Raw genomic sequence first — 18,372 nt, forward strand, 5'->3', positions numbered from 1 at the left:
TTGATTTCTCTACTCAAAACACATCAATCAACTTTACATTAATGCATTTGGCAGATGCTTTTATCCAAAGTGACTTCACATATTTACAACGCCTCATGTTGTCCCTGTACTGTATATATATGCTCTGATTTGTTAACCACAAAAGGAGAATTTTGAAGCTGCTTTTTTATACTACAAAAGCTCATAATAAACGCATCTGTCAAGCTTCTGTCAAATAACATTTCTTTTCTCCTGCAACATAAATTAGGCTGTCAAATATGGTACCACTGGCATTTAATTTTTTCAATATTGAAAGTTCTGGCAAGGTTTTCAGTAAATGTTTAAATCTCAATTTGTCTCTCACACTTAACTACTGTTTGGCATTGAAAAGCTTGGAATAGCAGAGCAATTATACCGACTAGTTTGACAGACTAGTTGCTTTAAAACTCACGGCATGCAGATATAAAACGACATTAGGGTGCATATTTAACTTTAGGGTGAACTTATCTTTCAGAAAGGGTTTGATGCAAAACAAGAACACTATTTAGAAAGTGACAATGAGAATTAATGAGCTCAACGCACGACCGTCTCTGCTGCAAGTGCAGCACAAATAAAACGTTGTGTGTTAAAAAGCAATGTGAAGTATCATAAATGCTGATGAAATGAATCTTCAATCTTCTCTTCGCCTCACACACAAATGCACGCTGCGAAGTGCTTGAACTTTCGTTGGAACAGCGTGATAAAGAGGAACACTGAGAAGCAATCCATCACGGTGACAAAAGGACGCTTACAGAAACTCATATTTTATCTGATTATATCAGCAAAGATATTGTGAAGAACAGGCTGTCTTCTAACTTGTAAATGTGCGCAGTTCAATTGGCACGATTATTAAAGCCATCTTTCCAGCAGAATCTGAACCATCTTTAAAGTTGAAAATCAACGACATTCTAAGCATGTCATGAAAAAGTCAATAGCTTGTAATGAATGGCTTGCTTGCTTCGGTGATAACGGCAGTGCACAATGGCTGGTGTGTTATCTCAGATGGTCTCTGTGCATCATTGTTTTCTACTATTGATCGTATACCACTGTATTTTAGCCAGCTCACTAACTTCTGGAGCTGCAAGAAATCAGACAATGTTTCTCTGGGAACAGGCGGCCGAAAACAGGTCGATTAATAACTGTTATTATAAAATAGAGAAGAACACAGAATTTCAGGAGATGGGGAGAATAATGTAATGCAGTATATCAGTGCAGTGTAGATTTTTAAAACTTGGAAGAGTTCAAGGAACAAGATAGAGGGAGCTAAACCCATACATTAACCAGGTAGCAGACGAAATAAATGTATATAAATTTATTGTAAGAATAACAAGTTATTTAATTGTGTTTAGTATAAACCTTTACGGTTTTGATCATAGCGGACACATCATGTGGTCACATCATATAATTTTACACTATTAAAGACAAAGGTGCTAAAAGGTTCCTTATGTCAGTGCCACAGAAGGATTCTTTTTAGTTCCCCAAAGAACCATTCTGGTTCAAATGTTCTTAAAAAACATTTGGAGAGCTCAAATCCAAAAACCTTTGGGCCCTATTTTAACGATCTGAAACGCAAGTGTGAAGCGCAAAACGCAAGTCACTTTGTGGGCGGATCTTGGGCGCTGTTGCTATTTTCCTGGCGGGAGAAATAACTCTTGCGCCAGGCGCAAATCAATAAGGGGTTGGTCTGAAGTAGGTTCATTATTCATAGGTGTGGTTTGGGCGCAACCTCAAATAAACCAATCAGAACGTCATCCAACATTTCCTTTAAACGCAAGTGCGCAAGTTCCATGGCGGGTTGCTATTATTATGACGGATTTACCAGGCGCACGCCAGGAGCGGTTCACAGCCGAGGAGACCGACGTTCTTGTAAGAGCAGTCAAAGACAGAGAAGTTGTTTTGTATGGGGATGGGAGAAACCCGCCCAAATCAGCGTCGGTTACACAGGCGTGGGAGGAAATAGCCACAATTGTCTCATCAGCTGGCATCCCCAGGACGTTGCGGCGCAAGCGCTACAATGATGTCAGGAGACGGGGGAATCCCAAGCTTGCCAGCATAAATCGGGCACGCCGTGTAACGGGAGGTTGGATCTCTACACAGGACCTGATGCCAGCAGAGGACATCGCTGCGTTCACCCTCACCGCTGAAAGCCAAGAAACGCAAGCAGTCCAACCCCACAGTAGACTTAAAAATCAAGTTCACATACATTAAGGTTTCTTATGAAAACATTTGAATTATTATTTACATAAAATAAACGTAATACAGCCACACAACAAACTTATGAAAATATTTTAATTGTTATTTGCATGAGAATTTTTTAACGCAGCCACACAATAAATAAAAACTATCACCACAATGCTCACCACTATGATTCCCCTTATCTCATGTGTTATTATTTTTTATTGTAACAATTTATGATTTGCAAAAATAACTGTTGCATCTGTGTAGATTAGATAAGCAAAGTGTGTGCGCGTTGTGCACGCTATACATTATGGTCAAGCATGCGCCCTTAAAATAGCATAATGAACCACGCGCAACGCGCCACTGACTTTAGACAATTTTTTTCTGGTCAGTGGCGCAATTACCGCAAAATAGCATCAGGGAGGGTTTGCGCCGGAACATATTTTTGCGCTGAACCGCCCAGGGAGCGCAAGTTCATTCCCTAGTTTGCCGACGTGCGTCTGTGGAGGGAAAAACCCGCTGTGCGCCGGTGCAAAATACGAATGATACATGCGTCACTGACAAAGTCAATTGCGCTGGGTGCAAGATAGGGCCCAATATAATATAATATAATATAATATAATATAATATAATATAATATAATATAATATAATATAATATAATATAATATAATATAATATAATATAATATAATATAACCTGTATTATATTAGCCTGAATTATATGCAAAGTGCAAAGATAAACAACATATAACTATAAAAACAAGTTAACATGTTAATAACAACAAGTTGATAACTGGAAAACAATGTTGTGGACCTGTTGTTTTTCAAAAATGTATTCTACAGTACATACCAGGAAACAATTAAGACTGATCAACAGTCAAGATTGATATACAATAATTATGCTGAACTAATAAAAAAATGTTTACTGTTTATTCTTGTATGCAGTTCAGTAAATTGTGTGTGTGGGTTGGTGCTGTATATGTGGTTTATGGGGACATAAATAGTGTACAATGACATGTTTATCATGCTATAAACATTGGCTTTTCAAAAACATACTAAATGGTACTTTTTTATAGGTTAAAGACTGCCAACAGTTTTTTGTGATGGTTGCGGTTAGGGACTGGGGTAGGTTAGGAGAATAGAATCAACAATTTGTACAGAAAAAAATGCATTGCGTCTACCACATATGCCAACCTCTGTGTGTGTGTGTGTGTGTGTGTGTGTGTGTGTGCGTGCGTGCGTGCGTGCGTGCGTGCGTGCGTGCGTGCGTGTGTGTGTTCATTGCTATCTTACAGTATTCTCCTGTGTTGTATGTAACAGCTCTTCATAATAAAGAAGTTGATCTACTTCAAAGCAATCACTGGATCTCTCCACCAGCTTGCTCAAAGCCTGTCTGATGTTCTCCTCGCTTTCCTGTCTCTCTCTGGCCTGTTTCAGGTAGTCATAGATCTTCAGAAACGCCTCCTCTCCCAGCCTTTGATGCAGTGACCTAAAACATCAATTCAATTCATTTCAACTCAATTCAATTTAACTCAGTTTAGCAAGTCTCAAAGACCCATACTGTAAGCAAATACATTTCTTTTAAACAAACTTTCTGAGTTTCCAGTTCTACATGCATCCAGCAAAATTCAGTCTCTGCACTGTGGGAGTTTTGAAGGTGTCCAAGCGGGACGCCTTGTAAAAACAGCCTTCTGACAGGTGTTGGGGATGTGAGCAGGCACCGTGAATCACTTCCACTTCTCAGTGTCAGTCTTATCTCCCCAGCACCTTTGGACCCCTCAGATAGAAAAAGCTTCATACTAACAAAGGGTCTGATCGTTGACTGGGGTGTGGAGGGCAATAGAATCATAATTTAGCATCATTTTCTTGCTACTAATGGGTGATCTTATTACATTTAAATAAATCTGACAGCTTTTGTGGGAGAACATGGTTATGAAAGGTTTTACAATCCATTCTCTAATCAAAGCGAGCTGAGGATAAAGTCTTTACCTTATCAAAGGTGGAGAGTGAGATGATAGAGTAAAGTAAGTATGGTTTGATGTTTAATTCAAGATAAAAATCCCATTTCTCTCAAACTATTATTCTTTAGCACTAAGCAACAGTATTGCCGAGCTCAGACTGCACGATTTTAGCCCTGATTTTGACTCGCTGACAGGTTTTGAGAAATCGCCGACAAGTGCCCGAAATCAAAGGGAAATCGGTGCTCATTCACGTGAGTGACAATCAAACAGTGTGAACTATCAAAATAATGAAGAAGGAGAGGCGTCTTCGTATTCAAAACTAGGGACATAAAAAATCACGCTATTATACACACTTATCATAATGTAAAACAAATTTCCTAATTTTTATCTCCGTAAAGATAACCAGACATAAACTCATGGACTTGGATTTTTTACGAATTATTAATATATTACTGTCAGTGATTCCCTGAGGCTGGAGACTGCAGTGTGCACTGTGAGTTTATAAAATTTTCCCTTAAATGTGTGAAATGAATAAATGGTGCTCAAAAACGGCTGATTAAATAATATCCTCTATTAAAATTAGTAAAATTGCAATGCTGATACTATAATTTGGGATGAAAAAATACTAAAAATGCAAAACAGAAGCACAAGTAGTCTCATATATTTTTTTAAATACTGTAGATGAAATAGAAAAGCATAACAAATCTGCAGCTGTTCAAGCCTGACAGGTTCATATAAACTTCTATTACAAAAACTAACCAGCTTAAACTTTGTAATGGTACCTCTCAAATAAAAAGTTTTAATGTTGGATCTGGACCCATAAGCAGAAAAATGGTCTCATTTGTTGAAATATGCAACCTACAGGTTTAAAAATATTTGGAAAAGACATGGCCTGTTTAAAGTCTTAGAGAAACATTTTGGTTTTGCATATGTCTGATAAGTGTTAGGAGTAACCCAAAAGCCAAAAATGACACAAGTTGCTGTAGGCATATTTACCGTGTCTGCGCGGTTCGTGAGCCAGGGCTAGCATCGCTAATCATAGCTGACATCAACTTTTCTAGCAGTGATTTTAAATGATAGTAATCATTTAGATGAGATCAGGTCTTGTCAGGGATGGGCAACGTTGGTCCTGGAGGGCCGGTGTCCTGCAGAGTTTAGCTTCAAGCATAATTAAACACACTTGAAGCAGCCAATTAAGGTCTTACTAGGCATACTAGAAACTTTTAGGCAGGTGTGCTGAGGCAAGTTGGAGCTAAACTTCTCCAGGACCAAAGTTGCCTATCCCTGGTCTAGATGATCCACCCAGAAAAAGAAAATCTTCCGCTATACCTTTAATATACAAAACGTTGGGTTATTTTCAACTGTCAAACATTTTCAATTGACAAAAAGGGACAAACCCAGAAAACTGGGTTGAACAAAACAGCATTTCTAGAGTTAATATATCAATATTCTACTCTTCATTGCTAATTTATGTTCATTCATAATTTATAAAACTTAAAAATAAACATTTTAAAACAAGGCATTTACAGTAGCTGAAAGAATTAAGAACAGGATTAATACAAATAAAGAAAGATATTTTAATACATATTTTAAGAAAAAAATGGACAAAAAATGCTCCCTAGCTGTTACTGGGGTGGTACCTTTTAAAAAAGTACACAAAAAGCACCTAGAGAGTTCATATTAGTATGTCAGAAGCACATATTAGCACTTCAAACTACATATTGGTACCCAAAGTACATATCTGTCCCTAAATGGTACATATTTGGACCGCTTTAAAGAGCACTGCCCGAATAACAGCTTGGGACCATTTTTGGACCATTTTTCTGACCGTGTACAAGACAGTGCATATAAACTTAAGTTTTAAATCATGATTGCATATTTAAGAGGATGAAAAGAATAAAAGGCTCAGAGGTTGTGGCCTACCATGGTGCACTGCCTGACTTAAAGGGATAGTTCGGCCAAAAATGATATTAAACCCATGATTTACTCACCCCCAAGCTGTCCGAGTTGCATATGTCCATCGTTTTTCAGACAAACACATTTTCAGATATTTTAGAAAATGTTTTAGATCTTTGAGTTGATTAAATGTAATGTTACGGGGTCCACGACCTTCAAGTCTAAAAAAGTGCATCCATCCTTCACAAAATAAATCCAAACGGCTCCAGGATGATAAACAAAGGTCTTCTGAGGGTAATCCGCATGGTGTTGTTGTAGAAATATCCATATTTAAAACTTTATTAACGTAAATAACTACCTTCCGGTAGCGCCGCCATCTTAGACTCCTCTGTATTCAGGAGAGAGTATTAGCGTAGTGTACGCACTTTTCTTAGTTACGTATGACAAATTCGGAGGGCGGGGGCACAGAGCAGCAGCAGAGTAGCCTCCGTAGGCTGCGTAAGCTCTCATCCTGAATGCGGACGCGACTAAGATGGTGGCGCTACCGGAAGGTATTTATTTACGTTAATAAAGTTTTAAATATGGATATTTCTACAACAACACCGCACGGATTACCCTCAGAAGACCTTTGTTGGATTTAATTTGTGAAGGATGGACGCACTTTTTTTGGACTTGAAGGTCGTGGACTATGGGTGGACCCCGTAACATTACATTTAATCAACTGAAAGATCTAAAACATTTTCTAAAATATCCGAAAATGTGTTTGCCTGAAAAACGATGGACATATGCAACTCGGACAGCTTGGGGGTGAGTAAATCATGGGTTTAATATAATTTTTGGCCGCACTATCCCTTTAAGATCAGACTGAAGTACAGGGGTAAGAGGTCTGAGATTCAGAGGAGAACAGGATACTGTACAGCAGGTCAATCACATAGGGGTAGTGAAGTTTTGAGAAGCATGTTGCTGAATAAAGACTAAGTAGAAGATGGGTGAAATGAGGCTAATGTATTCTAGATGGGGTCTCAGATCTGGAGGCGAAAGTAGAGAAACAGTCACAGAGCATGGAAACAAGAAAGTGATGATGTCACAGATTTGAATGATTTGGCTGGTGGAATTAGACAGACGGATGGATGGACGGACAGGCGGGCGGGCGGACGGACAGATAGCTTTTTAATGGAAGAAAACTGCAACAGATGTACAGTAATGGCCAATCTTACACAAAATCTAAACACCTTTTCTCATTTTCTGCATTGATTGTGGAATAAAATCTATGCAAATATGAAACAAATTTATGTAGACTAAACAAAGCTGAGAATATTATACATTAATTACTTTCAAAATCCAATATAAAATGCAATTTTCAGGCAAAAATACAAATAAATAAATCCAATGAGTGGGATGCATATTGAATTTGTAAATAACAGATGTTGCTGTTATTGAATTTCTCAGAGTCTAACAGTGATTACAAGTCACCTGACAGATGAAAAAGTCATTATGCTAATTAAAAACTGTATTGGGTATGCCATTGCATTGGATATGACAGTACAGATACAGTTGGGTTGTGACAAAACCAACTTTTCCAATTTTCAGTAGGACACGTTTTAGCACCACTTCTCATTAGTTCTGCTATGGTTACTGTTATTGCACAAGATGTCTGCAATACAACGGGTCATCTGACAGCACAGGCCGTCAATGGGAAAAGTCATGCCTCGGGGTTGACACCAGCCATATCATCGGGCATGTCATACAGGTGTCATGCCTGATTGGCAGCAGGCAGGTGCTGATGCTGAGGAACGGCAGGGCTGCGGCGAGGTGAGAGCACGGGGTTCAACGCGCTCAATCCATGGCAGTAATGGGGACCGGGATATGAGTGTGTGTGGTCTGGGATTAAATCGATTGTGCTCCCCTGCCCACTTCAGCGTGAGGTAATTGCTGTCTCCTTCTTTCCACGCTTCTGTGGAGTTTCGCTGTGGGTTTGGAGCACTCCAGCATGACAAAATGAAGAGGGCAAATTATTTCTTTCATGAACTGCATAGGAAATGCTTCAGAGTTCACATACAGTGATTTTCAAATTGCCCATCCCTTGAAGGTGATTGCAACTTAAAAAATAAATTTTTAATTAGTACTAAAGTATTTGCTTTCGAGACAGCTCAGTTACATCAGTGTTTAAAATTTCGCTTGATATATCAATATAATATGTATAAAGTCTGTTAAAACCCAGCTAGAGTCATGATTGGTGATTTAATATTTTATATATAAAATCATTCTACATAAAGAAAATTATCTGAAAATATAACCTTGATATCTTTAAAATTGAATGAGTAAGTTTAAGTCAAAGATGAAAATTTAAAAGAAATAAAATCAAACTCCTAATCTCATAATAGACATTGAGGACCCTATTTTAACGATCTAAGCGCATTGTCTAAAGCGCAAAGCGCAACGTCTAAATGGGCGTGTCCGAATCCACTTTTGCTAATTTAACAACGTGAAAAATGGTTTGTGCGCCGAGCGCATGGTCGAAAAGGGTAGGTCCTATTGTAATGGGAGTATTTTGGGCGTAACGTGCAGTAAACCAATGAGAGTCACAGCTCTCATCCCCTTTAAAAGCAAGTTGCGCTGGCACTATGTCTAATCCCTATTTAGATGACGGACTTTGTAAACTGAAAAACTAAGCGGAGGAAGAAGATCCCCAGTTTAAGATTAATGTTAAATAATTGTGTTGTTTTTCACTTGAATTGAAATTGTTATTTTTTTATTAAAACCTTTAAAACCTGTTTTCTTTTAGTCATGGAAGTAAAAAGCAGGCTTGTAATTGCTTTAAATGTATGGCTATCCAATATCATCCAAAAATTATTTACAAGTATGTAAGATAAGGTTTGTACTCTAAAAAGACTTTATTTGTAACAAACAGGAGATAAAGAATTTACAAACGGCTCTCCTCACGTTTCAGCATTTTGGACAGCGTTTTTTTTATAAAAAAGAGTTTTTTTAAGCATTACTTAAAAATGTTTCTCATCTCACCATATCCACAGGTACAGAGTAATCATATACAATAAATCCGTGAGGTAGCATTAAAAAAAACATTTAAAAACAGACGCATTTGTTCAAAGCAAAGCATTTATTTACTTACCAGGCTGCAGGTGAAGCAGCTCTTTGCGCCTTCTAATGTCTCATAATTATGGCCGTTTCACATGGTACGCGGTAAGCGGCAAAATCGCCGCGCGGCTTCAGCTTTTCTCTTGTATTGGAAGCATTTTGTGCAGCATTTAGTGCAAATATGTTTATCTTCAAAGGCGCCTGTCATGAAGTACCATGTCCGGAGAAGGAATAGGATTTTGGGTGCACGAGCAAGGCGTGTGGACCAACTCCGCTTCACCTCTGTAACCGCCCCCGTTTTGCCGCTTTCCGCAAGTCTCCTATTGAAAAAGAACTAAACACTCGCGGTTGCCGCGTACCGTGTGAATCGGCCATAAGTCCTCATTTATGTCCAAGAGACTCAATAATAATCTTTTACATTCAATCCTTTAATCTTTCATATTTAAAAGCATTTTGTGCTGCTGCGCATTCATGTACCTTGTGATAAGCAAACCCGCGTTGTCCTCCCGTGTATAGGCGCATTTTACTAATGCGCTCTTTAAATAACATAAAACACATTGCGCCATTGACTTTAGACCAGGTTTTTGTTGGTCAATGGCGTAGTCTATTTTAGTTGCCTCAAAATAGCAACGCGCCAACAATGCGCCTGAACACACCTCGTTTTCAGACCAGAACGCCCATGGGCGCAAATGCATTTGCTATTTAAACAACGCGGCGCTAAACGTGAAAATTAGGGTGGAAACTAGCGAAAGACACTTGCGTCGCGCATTGCGCTGCATTGCGCTGCATTGCGCCGGGTGTAAGATAGAGCCCTGAGACTTAAAGAGCCCCTATAACGTTGCTTAAAAAACATTATTTTGTGTTTTTGGTAATAAAATGTGTTCACGTGGTTTATGGTAAAAAAAATTGCCCAGCTATCCAGTGCGTTGTGATTGGCCGAATACCTCAAGCAAGAAACGTAAAAAAGTGATCATGCTGTCGGGGGCTTATTTCTGCGATTACAACCAGCAGAAATATGCTTCTCTGCAAATGAGGAGTTTTTCTGGCAATCCGTATTTCCGCTATCATCCACCAGATGGCGCTCTTACCCAACTTATACAACAAGGAAGTATTCCCTTAGGGCAACAGTTCAAACTCTGTATATGTTTTTATCATCTCTTTAAATCAGATTTCACAAAACTGCAATTATCTTATTAATTTGGTAAATTTGGTACCAACCCATATTTGAGAGGTGATAAAAAGAGAACAAATAAAGGGAGGATGAAACATTTTTTTTTTAAAGCAAAGGGGTCTGTTCTTTAACTTGATATACTGTATGTTTATATATTTTAAGAAGAACATTTTCTGGAAGGTATTAACCTTTTTTTTTTAATCATAAAAATGTCTGGCAACTTTGTTTAAAAACTCTGGTGGGGAAAGAGTAAAAAGAAGTAGAAAGCGCTGGAAACGGATGCATCTCATGAACACACTACAGTTACTACTGGAAGCTATTTATCTTAGCTCTTTCCCCAGCATTGACAAGTTATCTCGTCAATTAAGAGAAAATGCTTTCCTGCCAATGATGAGTTTTTACAGCAATCCACATTTCCGCTATTATCAACTAGGAGGCGCTCTTATGCAGGGTTCACACCAGAAGCGGTAGAGGCGGCAAGCGCGAGTGATTTACGTGTTAAGTCAATGCAAAGACGCGAATTGGCATACAGCGGCATGGTATGCACAGATGCCGCATTCTGCGCGAATTGAGCATTGCTGCGGGAAACGCGCAAGTTAAAAAATCTGAACTTTGGCGGATTTCCGCACCGCATTAATCAATAAGGACCTTGCTGAAGTAGTGACGTGATTACAGGAAGTGAGCAGAGTCTCAGCGGAATCGCAGAAGCCCTTTCCCATGCGCGAAATTTTCCTTGTGAATGTCTCGATTTTCACACACGAATGAAGTGGGTAAACTCAAATTTTCAAGCGTCCAACTATGTAGCGCATTTTTGCCATATCTACCGCGGCTGGTGTGAATGCACCATTACACATTAGTGTAGCTTTCACTAATTCAAAATCAGTAAAAACTCTATGTTTTGATAATTGCTCTGAATATGACCTCTAACAAAAGTCCTTTACAAAAATGCAATTAACTTTGTTAAAATTACATTTGTTTTTGTAAGAAACCAACACATATTTGAGAAGTAATAAAAGTAAACAATTGAAGATAGGATGAAAATTTTTTGGTTTGAAAGCAGAGGGTCTGATTTGATTTTCTTGTTTTAAGAAAATTTTCTGAAAAACATTAAACGTTTGTATAATTATAAAAAAGGTGGCGCTGACAGGAAAAAAATCCCATGGCGGTAAAAGAGTTAATTTGTAAAGTTTCAAATATTTATATTTTTCTTACAATATCACATTGATTGCTCTCAGAAGGACTTTAACTCTTTCCCCGCCATTGACGAGATATCTCGTCAATCAAGAGAAAACGCTTCCCCGCCAATGACGAGTTTTTCCGTCTTTCCACAATACCGCTATTATCCACTAGGTGGCGCCCTTCCGCAACTTTTTAAACCCGGAAGTATTGCCCTATGGCAAGCTGCTGCATGTCCGTGTCTGTTTTAAAGATCGCTCTGAATGGGATCTCTATGAAAGTCCGTCACAAAAATGGAATTATCTCTGCTTTTTGCTCAAAATGTGGTGTTTTTGCAGAAACCTACCGATTACAAAATAAAAAGGTAGGATGAAACGTTTTTGTTTTTTTTTGTTTGAAAGCAGAGGGTCTGTTCTTTCATGTGGTATATTGTATGTTTATATTTAAAGAAGAAATTTTTCTGGAAGAAATTAAACTTTTGTGAAAATCATGAAAAACGCTGGCGCTGGCTGGCAACTTTTTTTTTTAAACGCTGGCGGTGAAAGAGTTAAGAAACACCTTTTTGTGTACCATTTGGAGAACATCCGGGACATTTTCTTATAAAACTCTGATTGTGTTGATTTAAAATATGATAATCATATACATTGAGGAAGGCTTATGGGTGAGTAAATCATGGGGTAATTATCATTTTTGCCTGAACTATGTATGTCATAAAGATAATAAGTGTGTTTTTCCACAAACCGCCTTTTGCTTTTACAAAACAAAGTGCCTCATTAGGATATAATTAAAACAGTAAACATGTCCTTCCTCTATAAAGGACAAAGATGAATGCACCAGTAATAAAGTTTAGACGTGGTAAACAGAAGCAATCAGGCTCTGTTATTATGTCTCACGTCACTGTCAAAGACCCAAGAATAGAGATGTATAATCAAGAGATCTTTGGGGTCAGAACAAACATCAGCAAGTTAATGCTGCTCATTGTTTTCATATAAAAGTGGCGTTCCTTTCTAAGTCGACAAATTTGAAACATACACTTAGACATAAACATACACAAAGTCTCTTCACAGTTGATTAGTGGAGGTAATCAAGACCGAGCTGCTGTTATACTCTCAGCGTGATAAACACCAACCTCCACTTCCTGACCAACTACAGCACAGAGGCTTTTCTCCGCAATCACTGTTCTTCTATAGAAGAACCAAAGGAGCCTGCACAACAACAAAAGCATAATGACTTACTAGCATCTACTGTATTGCTCAGGGCTGTTACGCCTCCGATTTCACCTCGGACTTTTACAGATGCACGAGTTCACAACTATAATGAAAGGGGGCTTTTGTTTTTGTGAACGTATGTTTCCTGATATAGCTTTGATCAGCTGTTTCCATGGGTCTTAATGAGCTGCAGTCAACAAAAGCAGGCAGATCAGGGGGAGATGCGATAATGCACATCAACAAGATCGAGGGAGCTCATGTGTGATGCCAAGGTGAGTTGGGTGTTGTAATCTCAAACGCATCAAACAGCATTTGGTGAAGAAGATATTCTTGTTTTGGGATAACTACTGTCCTGAACTTACCTATAGCACTCCCAAAATACTGTAAGCATATAATTATAACTACTATGCACACCGTACCGTACACGAATACATACAACCCCCAAAGTACGGTTTGTTTGGTTAGTTTGATCACTCCGTAGCCGACCACGGTGTGGTACGCTTAAGTGTACCCTGGTACACTTTGCAGAGGTAATCCCTGGCAAGGTTCAATTTGATTCAGGAGCGTTCGGTTAGGTAAAGTATAATATGAGTGCCCCCTAAAGAATGCCTGAGTGGTCAAGACTCAAGGATATCTAACATTTTCAAGGTAAGAGCATGCCGGTCTACAGATAAAGCACATGGGTTAAATCCCACTTCTGACAAGTGGCTTTTAGAAAGAATGGTTTTCTCTTAGAAAAATTTCAAGAATAGTTGATACAAATGTTATATAAGGGGCAAACAAAGGCCAACCAAGATTAAAAGCATCCATGTATATGTCAAGGCCGAGCATTGACTTCATAATTGAAAGCAAAGAACTTAATCACCACTGATGTTAGCAACAAAGTGCTTAATGGTTAGCAACCAACTCTTTTTACTCTGGTGACTCAAGAATTCAAGACAAACTACCATCAGATTCGTGCTCATAAGGTATCATTATACTCAACAGGGATCTGACCATACATAGGGTAACCAGAGAAGCACATGGGGTTATAATGGGGTTAATATGAACTTTAAAAAATATATATATCCTAAATTGCTATAGTTGAAGACTGGACCCATATATTAAAGCTGCAAACTGTAACTATTGCCTCTCTATCGCCATCTCCGTTTAAACATAAAATCGCAGGTTATTTTACATACTTTCTTTACGTGTATTAAAAAACAACTGAAATGTCATGCAAAAACTGACACGACAGCTCAACTTATTCATTATTATCATAAGATTATCATTGCTACACTGATTGTTTATGTACTTGCTCAATAACTTTTTTTTTTAAAGTTACGAATTGCTTTGCGAATTTACTTTAAAAACACTTAAAGCGATAATGTATCTTAAAATGAAATTTTTATGTTTATCCACATGCATTATATGACTGACAGACTAAAATGGTTGGAGTTAAAAATCTACATTTGTGTTCTACTGAAGAAACAAAGTCACCTACATCTTGAATGGCCTGGGTGTAAGCTAATAAACATAAACATTGCATTTTAAGATGAATCCTTTAAGAAATGCTAGGTTATTTTCAACCCAGTGTACGCCAGAAAGGGACAAACCCAGCCTTTGCGTTTAATTAACCTTGAAAATGTTTATATTTGACCCATTTTAAGTTGAAACAAACCAGCATACTGTAGGTTCAATTGCAACCCAACGGGTTGGTTCGTCCTTTTTTGACCCAACGCTGGGATGAAAATAACTTAGCATTTTTCAGTGTATGCAACTTTTCTAAAAGTGCTATAAAACTTTAACACAGTATATCATCTGAAATATGACTGGGAAATGTAGGACTTCTCGAATAGAAAAAAGCACACTTGAACAGCCTAAAACTGCTGATATTGTTATTTGTTAGCTACAACCCATTTTCTTAAAACAAGATTCAGCATTCTATAGGTTCAACCAAAAAGAAAATACTGTAATTATTTAATTACCCTTGAGTTTTTACAAACCTGTATAAATGTCTTTGTTTTACTGAACACATATGTATATATTCATAATCAAGCAGATAAGAAGCATCATTGACTGTTATAGTAGGAAAGAAAAATACTTTGAAAGTCAATGGTGCTTAATCGTTTCAATGTATATATAAATATATCTCCCAAGGGCTAAGCCTGGGGTTTTTTTCTCCTAGGGGGTTTTTCAACCCGGGGAGGCAGCCTTCTTGGGCTTAACTTAGCACCCTCTTCTTTACGTTACATTAGCAATACGCACGCTTATAATGTTGATTCATAGCCGCAGCAAATTTAGCTGCTTGTGCTATTGTGTATTATGTTGTGCTATCTGTCGATTTTCTGTGCTTTCCATTGCTTCTATTAATGTAAAGCTGCTTTGAAACAATCACCAATTGTGAAAAGCGCTATATAAATAAAATTGAATTGAATTGAATTCAAAAACAGTGACAAACATTGCTCAAAATATCTCCCTTTGTGTTCAGCAGAGCCAAGAAATTTTCACAGGTTTGTAACAACTACATAAAAAACTTGTTGCTGATGAGTTTTTATGGTTATCTATAATACCGCGTAATACTAGATGGTGCACTTACTCAATTTATAAAAAACGGAATCAAAAAATTACTTATTAATTTGACACTCTGTGTGAGTTTTGATAATCGTTCTGAAGCTGATCTCTAACAAAATTCATTCTCAAAAATGCAATTATTTCTACGGAGCCCCTAAGGGGACATGGAGCAAGTTTAGTTTTGCGTGCGCAAGTGACACTATCGTATGCGCATATAAAACTATCAAGTTTAGTTTCGTGTGCGCATGTGAAACTATCGCGTGCTCACGCGAAACTATCACGTGCTCACGTGAATGTTTCACTTTTACGTGCGCGAGCAATAGTTTCACTTGCGCACGCGAAAGTTTCACATTAAACGGATAGTTCGGCCAATAATGATATTAAACCCATGATTTACTCACCCCCAAGCTGTCCGAGTTGCATAAGTCCATCGTTTTTCAGACAAACACATTTTTGGATATTTTAGAAAATGTTTTAGATCTTTCAGTTGATTAAATGTAATGTTACGGGGTCCACCCATAGTCCACGACCTTCAAGTCCAAAAAAAGTGCGTCCATCCTTCACAAATTTAATCCAAATGGCTCCAGGATGATAAACAAAGGTCTTGTGAGGGTAATCCGCGCGGTGTTGTTGTAGAAATATCCATATTTAAAACGTTATTAAAGAAAATAAATACCTTCCGGTAGCGCCGCCATCTTAGTCGCGTCCGCATTCAGGATGAGAGCTTACGCAGCCTACAGAGGCTACTCTGCTGCTGCTCTGTGCCCCCGCCCTCCGAATTTGTCATAGGTCACTAAGAAAAGTGCGTACACTACGCTAATACTCTCTCCTGAATACAGAGGAGTCTAAGATGGCGGCGCTACCGGAAGGTATTTATTTTCTGTTTTAAATATGGATATTTCTAGAACAACACTGTGCGGATGGACGATGGACGCACTTTTTTTGGACTTGAAGGTCGTGGACAATGGGTGGACCCCGTAACATTACATTTAATCAACTGAAAGATCTAAAACATTTTCTAAAATATCAGAAAATGTGTTTGTCTGAAAAACGATGGACATATGCAACTCGGACAGCTTGGGGGTGAGTAAATCATGGGTTTAATATCATTTTTGGCCGAACTATCCCTTTAAGCACGTAAAACTAAACTTAAAAAACAAATTCTGCACATGAAGGTTTTGCGTGATCACATGAAAGTTTTACGTGAGCACATGAAACTAAACTTACGATTTTCTTTACTCCAATGTCACCTTAGGGGCTCTGTATATTTCAGCCTTTTGCTGGAATTTTTTTTTTTTTAAGAAAAATACCCATATTTAAGAGTTAATAAGCAGAGAAAAAATATGAAACTTTTTTTCTTGATTTTTTTGTTTGTTTATTGTTTGAGGGTCTGTTCTTATATTTTATATATTTGTATGTTTATATATTTTTTGAAGAAAAATGCATTTTGTGAAACTTGTGAAAATCATAAAAATGCTGGCGGGCAACTTTTCGAAAAAAAAAAGGCTGGCAGGGAATGAGGGATAACAAGACTTTTTGAATCTAACAAAAGGGTTACAGAGAAAAGGATACTGAAGAGATACTGAATGTTCCCTTGGTTGAAAAGTACTTCAGCACTACTCCAGTATCATTAACAGCTGTAAGTGTCTACAAACGTGTGAATTTATTCAGTACGAATAAGAGAAAAGGACCTGCATCTGAACCTGTAAGACTGCACAGTCGTCGTGCAGCTGACGACAGCCTGTGTCGAGAGCCGTGCTGTAAAAGCAGCTGTTGTAAATTGCTACCTGTGCTCTTTCCCTCCTCCTCATCTTTATGCTCTTATGAGACTTGCAGTGAAGGAGTTGACAACCTCTAATTCCTGCCCTCGCAGGAAGAGGGCTTCGGTTATTAATATCTTCAGCGAGCCCACACTTGGTGGGGAGCCACAGTCATCAGAAGAAAATCTGCTAAAACCAAAGCTCAACCAAACATATGATAAGTGTAAAGTACAGTACGTTACTGATCTTTAAAAAAAGTAAGAGCCCCTATGCACAACATCCCCACATTGAATAACTGCCCTATATATCACATGTGACATGTCAAGCCCAACCTAATATTAAAACATATCTAGCTCAATATACAGCAGGGAGGTTATGAAGGTTGTTTGGTTACACATAGGTGTGCAGATATTGATGTTTACAAAAAGACCAATAAAGGCACCCTTTTATGGTTAAAGGATTGTCAAATATTTGTTCAGGTTATGAAACACTGTCCAGAGGGAACTGAATTTAATTTTGAATTCATAAAATAGTCATATAACGCTTGAAATGAATCACGCACTATGTATACATAGACTAAAAATGGATAATGGAAGCTGCAATATTTGATACGCATAATACATACAACTGAAATATGCATAAAGGATCAAAGAAAATAATCACATAGTCCTTGTAACAGAAATAAGCACTGCCAAAACAATTATGAACCAACGCTAACATTTTTAATAGGATTGAATAAACGTTTTTCAGCTGTCATTGACGTAACCGCTAAAAAAAGTATACGCTTCATAATTACGCCCCGCTGAGAATGTACAGTACTATTTTTCAATTTTTTTCCTAAAAAAATCTAATTTACTGAGTTTCTGGCTCTTGCAAGGTTTAGCTCTGAGCCACACATCTGCCGGCCCAGTGAGGATCAGGCTTTAGGGAAGAGAGATTCCAGGAGTTTCTAGTTTAAAAGCCTCTGAAAAACAAAAAGCTAAACTAATTTCAAAACTGTGTCAAACAATATGCTGCTTGAAGTAGCAGGTGAATTATATCAAACTCTTGTTTTTGTTTTCAGAAAGCTTTGATGACTCACAGAATGTGAGCAGTGATGTCTTGCCTACCAGACGATGTGAGGTACCTGGTGAATAAAATAACCTTATGATGAGGTCAAGGATGGGGCACTCACTCTCTCATTCTTTGGATTCTGCTCTCAGCCATGCTGGTATTGATGCTGCTTGTTCCTAGAGAGCCAGGAAGAGGCTTCAGATCCTCAGCATCAGATCCTGAAACAAACAATACATAATACAATACTTAATAGTTGGCACGTGATGCGATAGGAGAACCATATTTGGCTGTATGGTTCTAT

At 38.1% G+C, this 18,372-nt stretch overlaps 1 protein-coding gene across 1 annotated transcript in view; it reads right to left on the reverse strand.

Moving 5' to 3' along the window:
* Positions 1-3,467: 3,467 nt before the first annotated feature.
* Positions 3,468-18,372, reverse strand: part of nek11 (NIMA-related kinase 11) — an 83,556-nt gene continuing 68,651 nt past the window's right edge. The window contains exons 14-15 of the mRNA XM_065298595.1: positions 18,193-18,289; positions 3,468-3,686 (exon numbers count right to left, since the gene is read on the reverse strand). Coding sequence (XP_065154667.1) covers positions 3,482-3,686; positions 18,193-18,289 — 302 coding nt within the window. The 3' untranslated portion in view covers positions 3,468-3,481. The remainder of the gene's footprint in view (positions 3,687-18,192; positions 18,290-18,372) is intronic.

This window comes from Paramisgurnus dabryanus, chromosome 13, assembly GCF_030506205.2.
Source record: "Paramisgurnus dabryanus chromosome 13, PD_genome_1.1, whole genome shotgun sequence".
In the NCBI taxonomy this organism is placed as follows: domain Eukaryota; kingdom Metazoa; phylum Chordata; class Actinopteri; order Cypriniformes; family Cobitidae; genus Paramisgurnus; species Paramisgurnus dabryanus.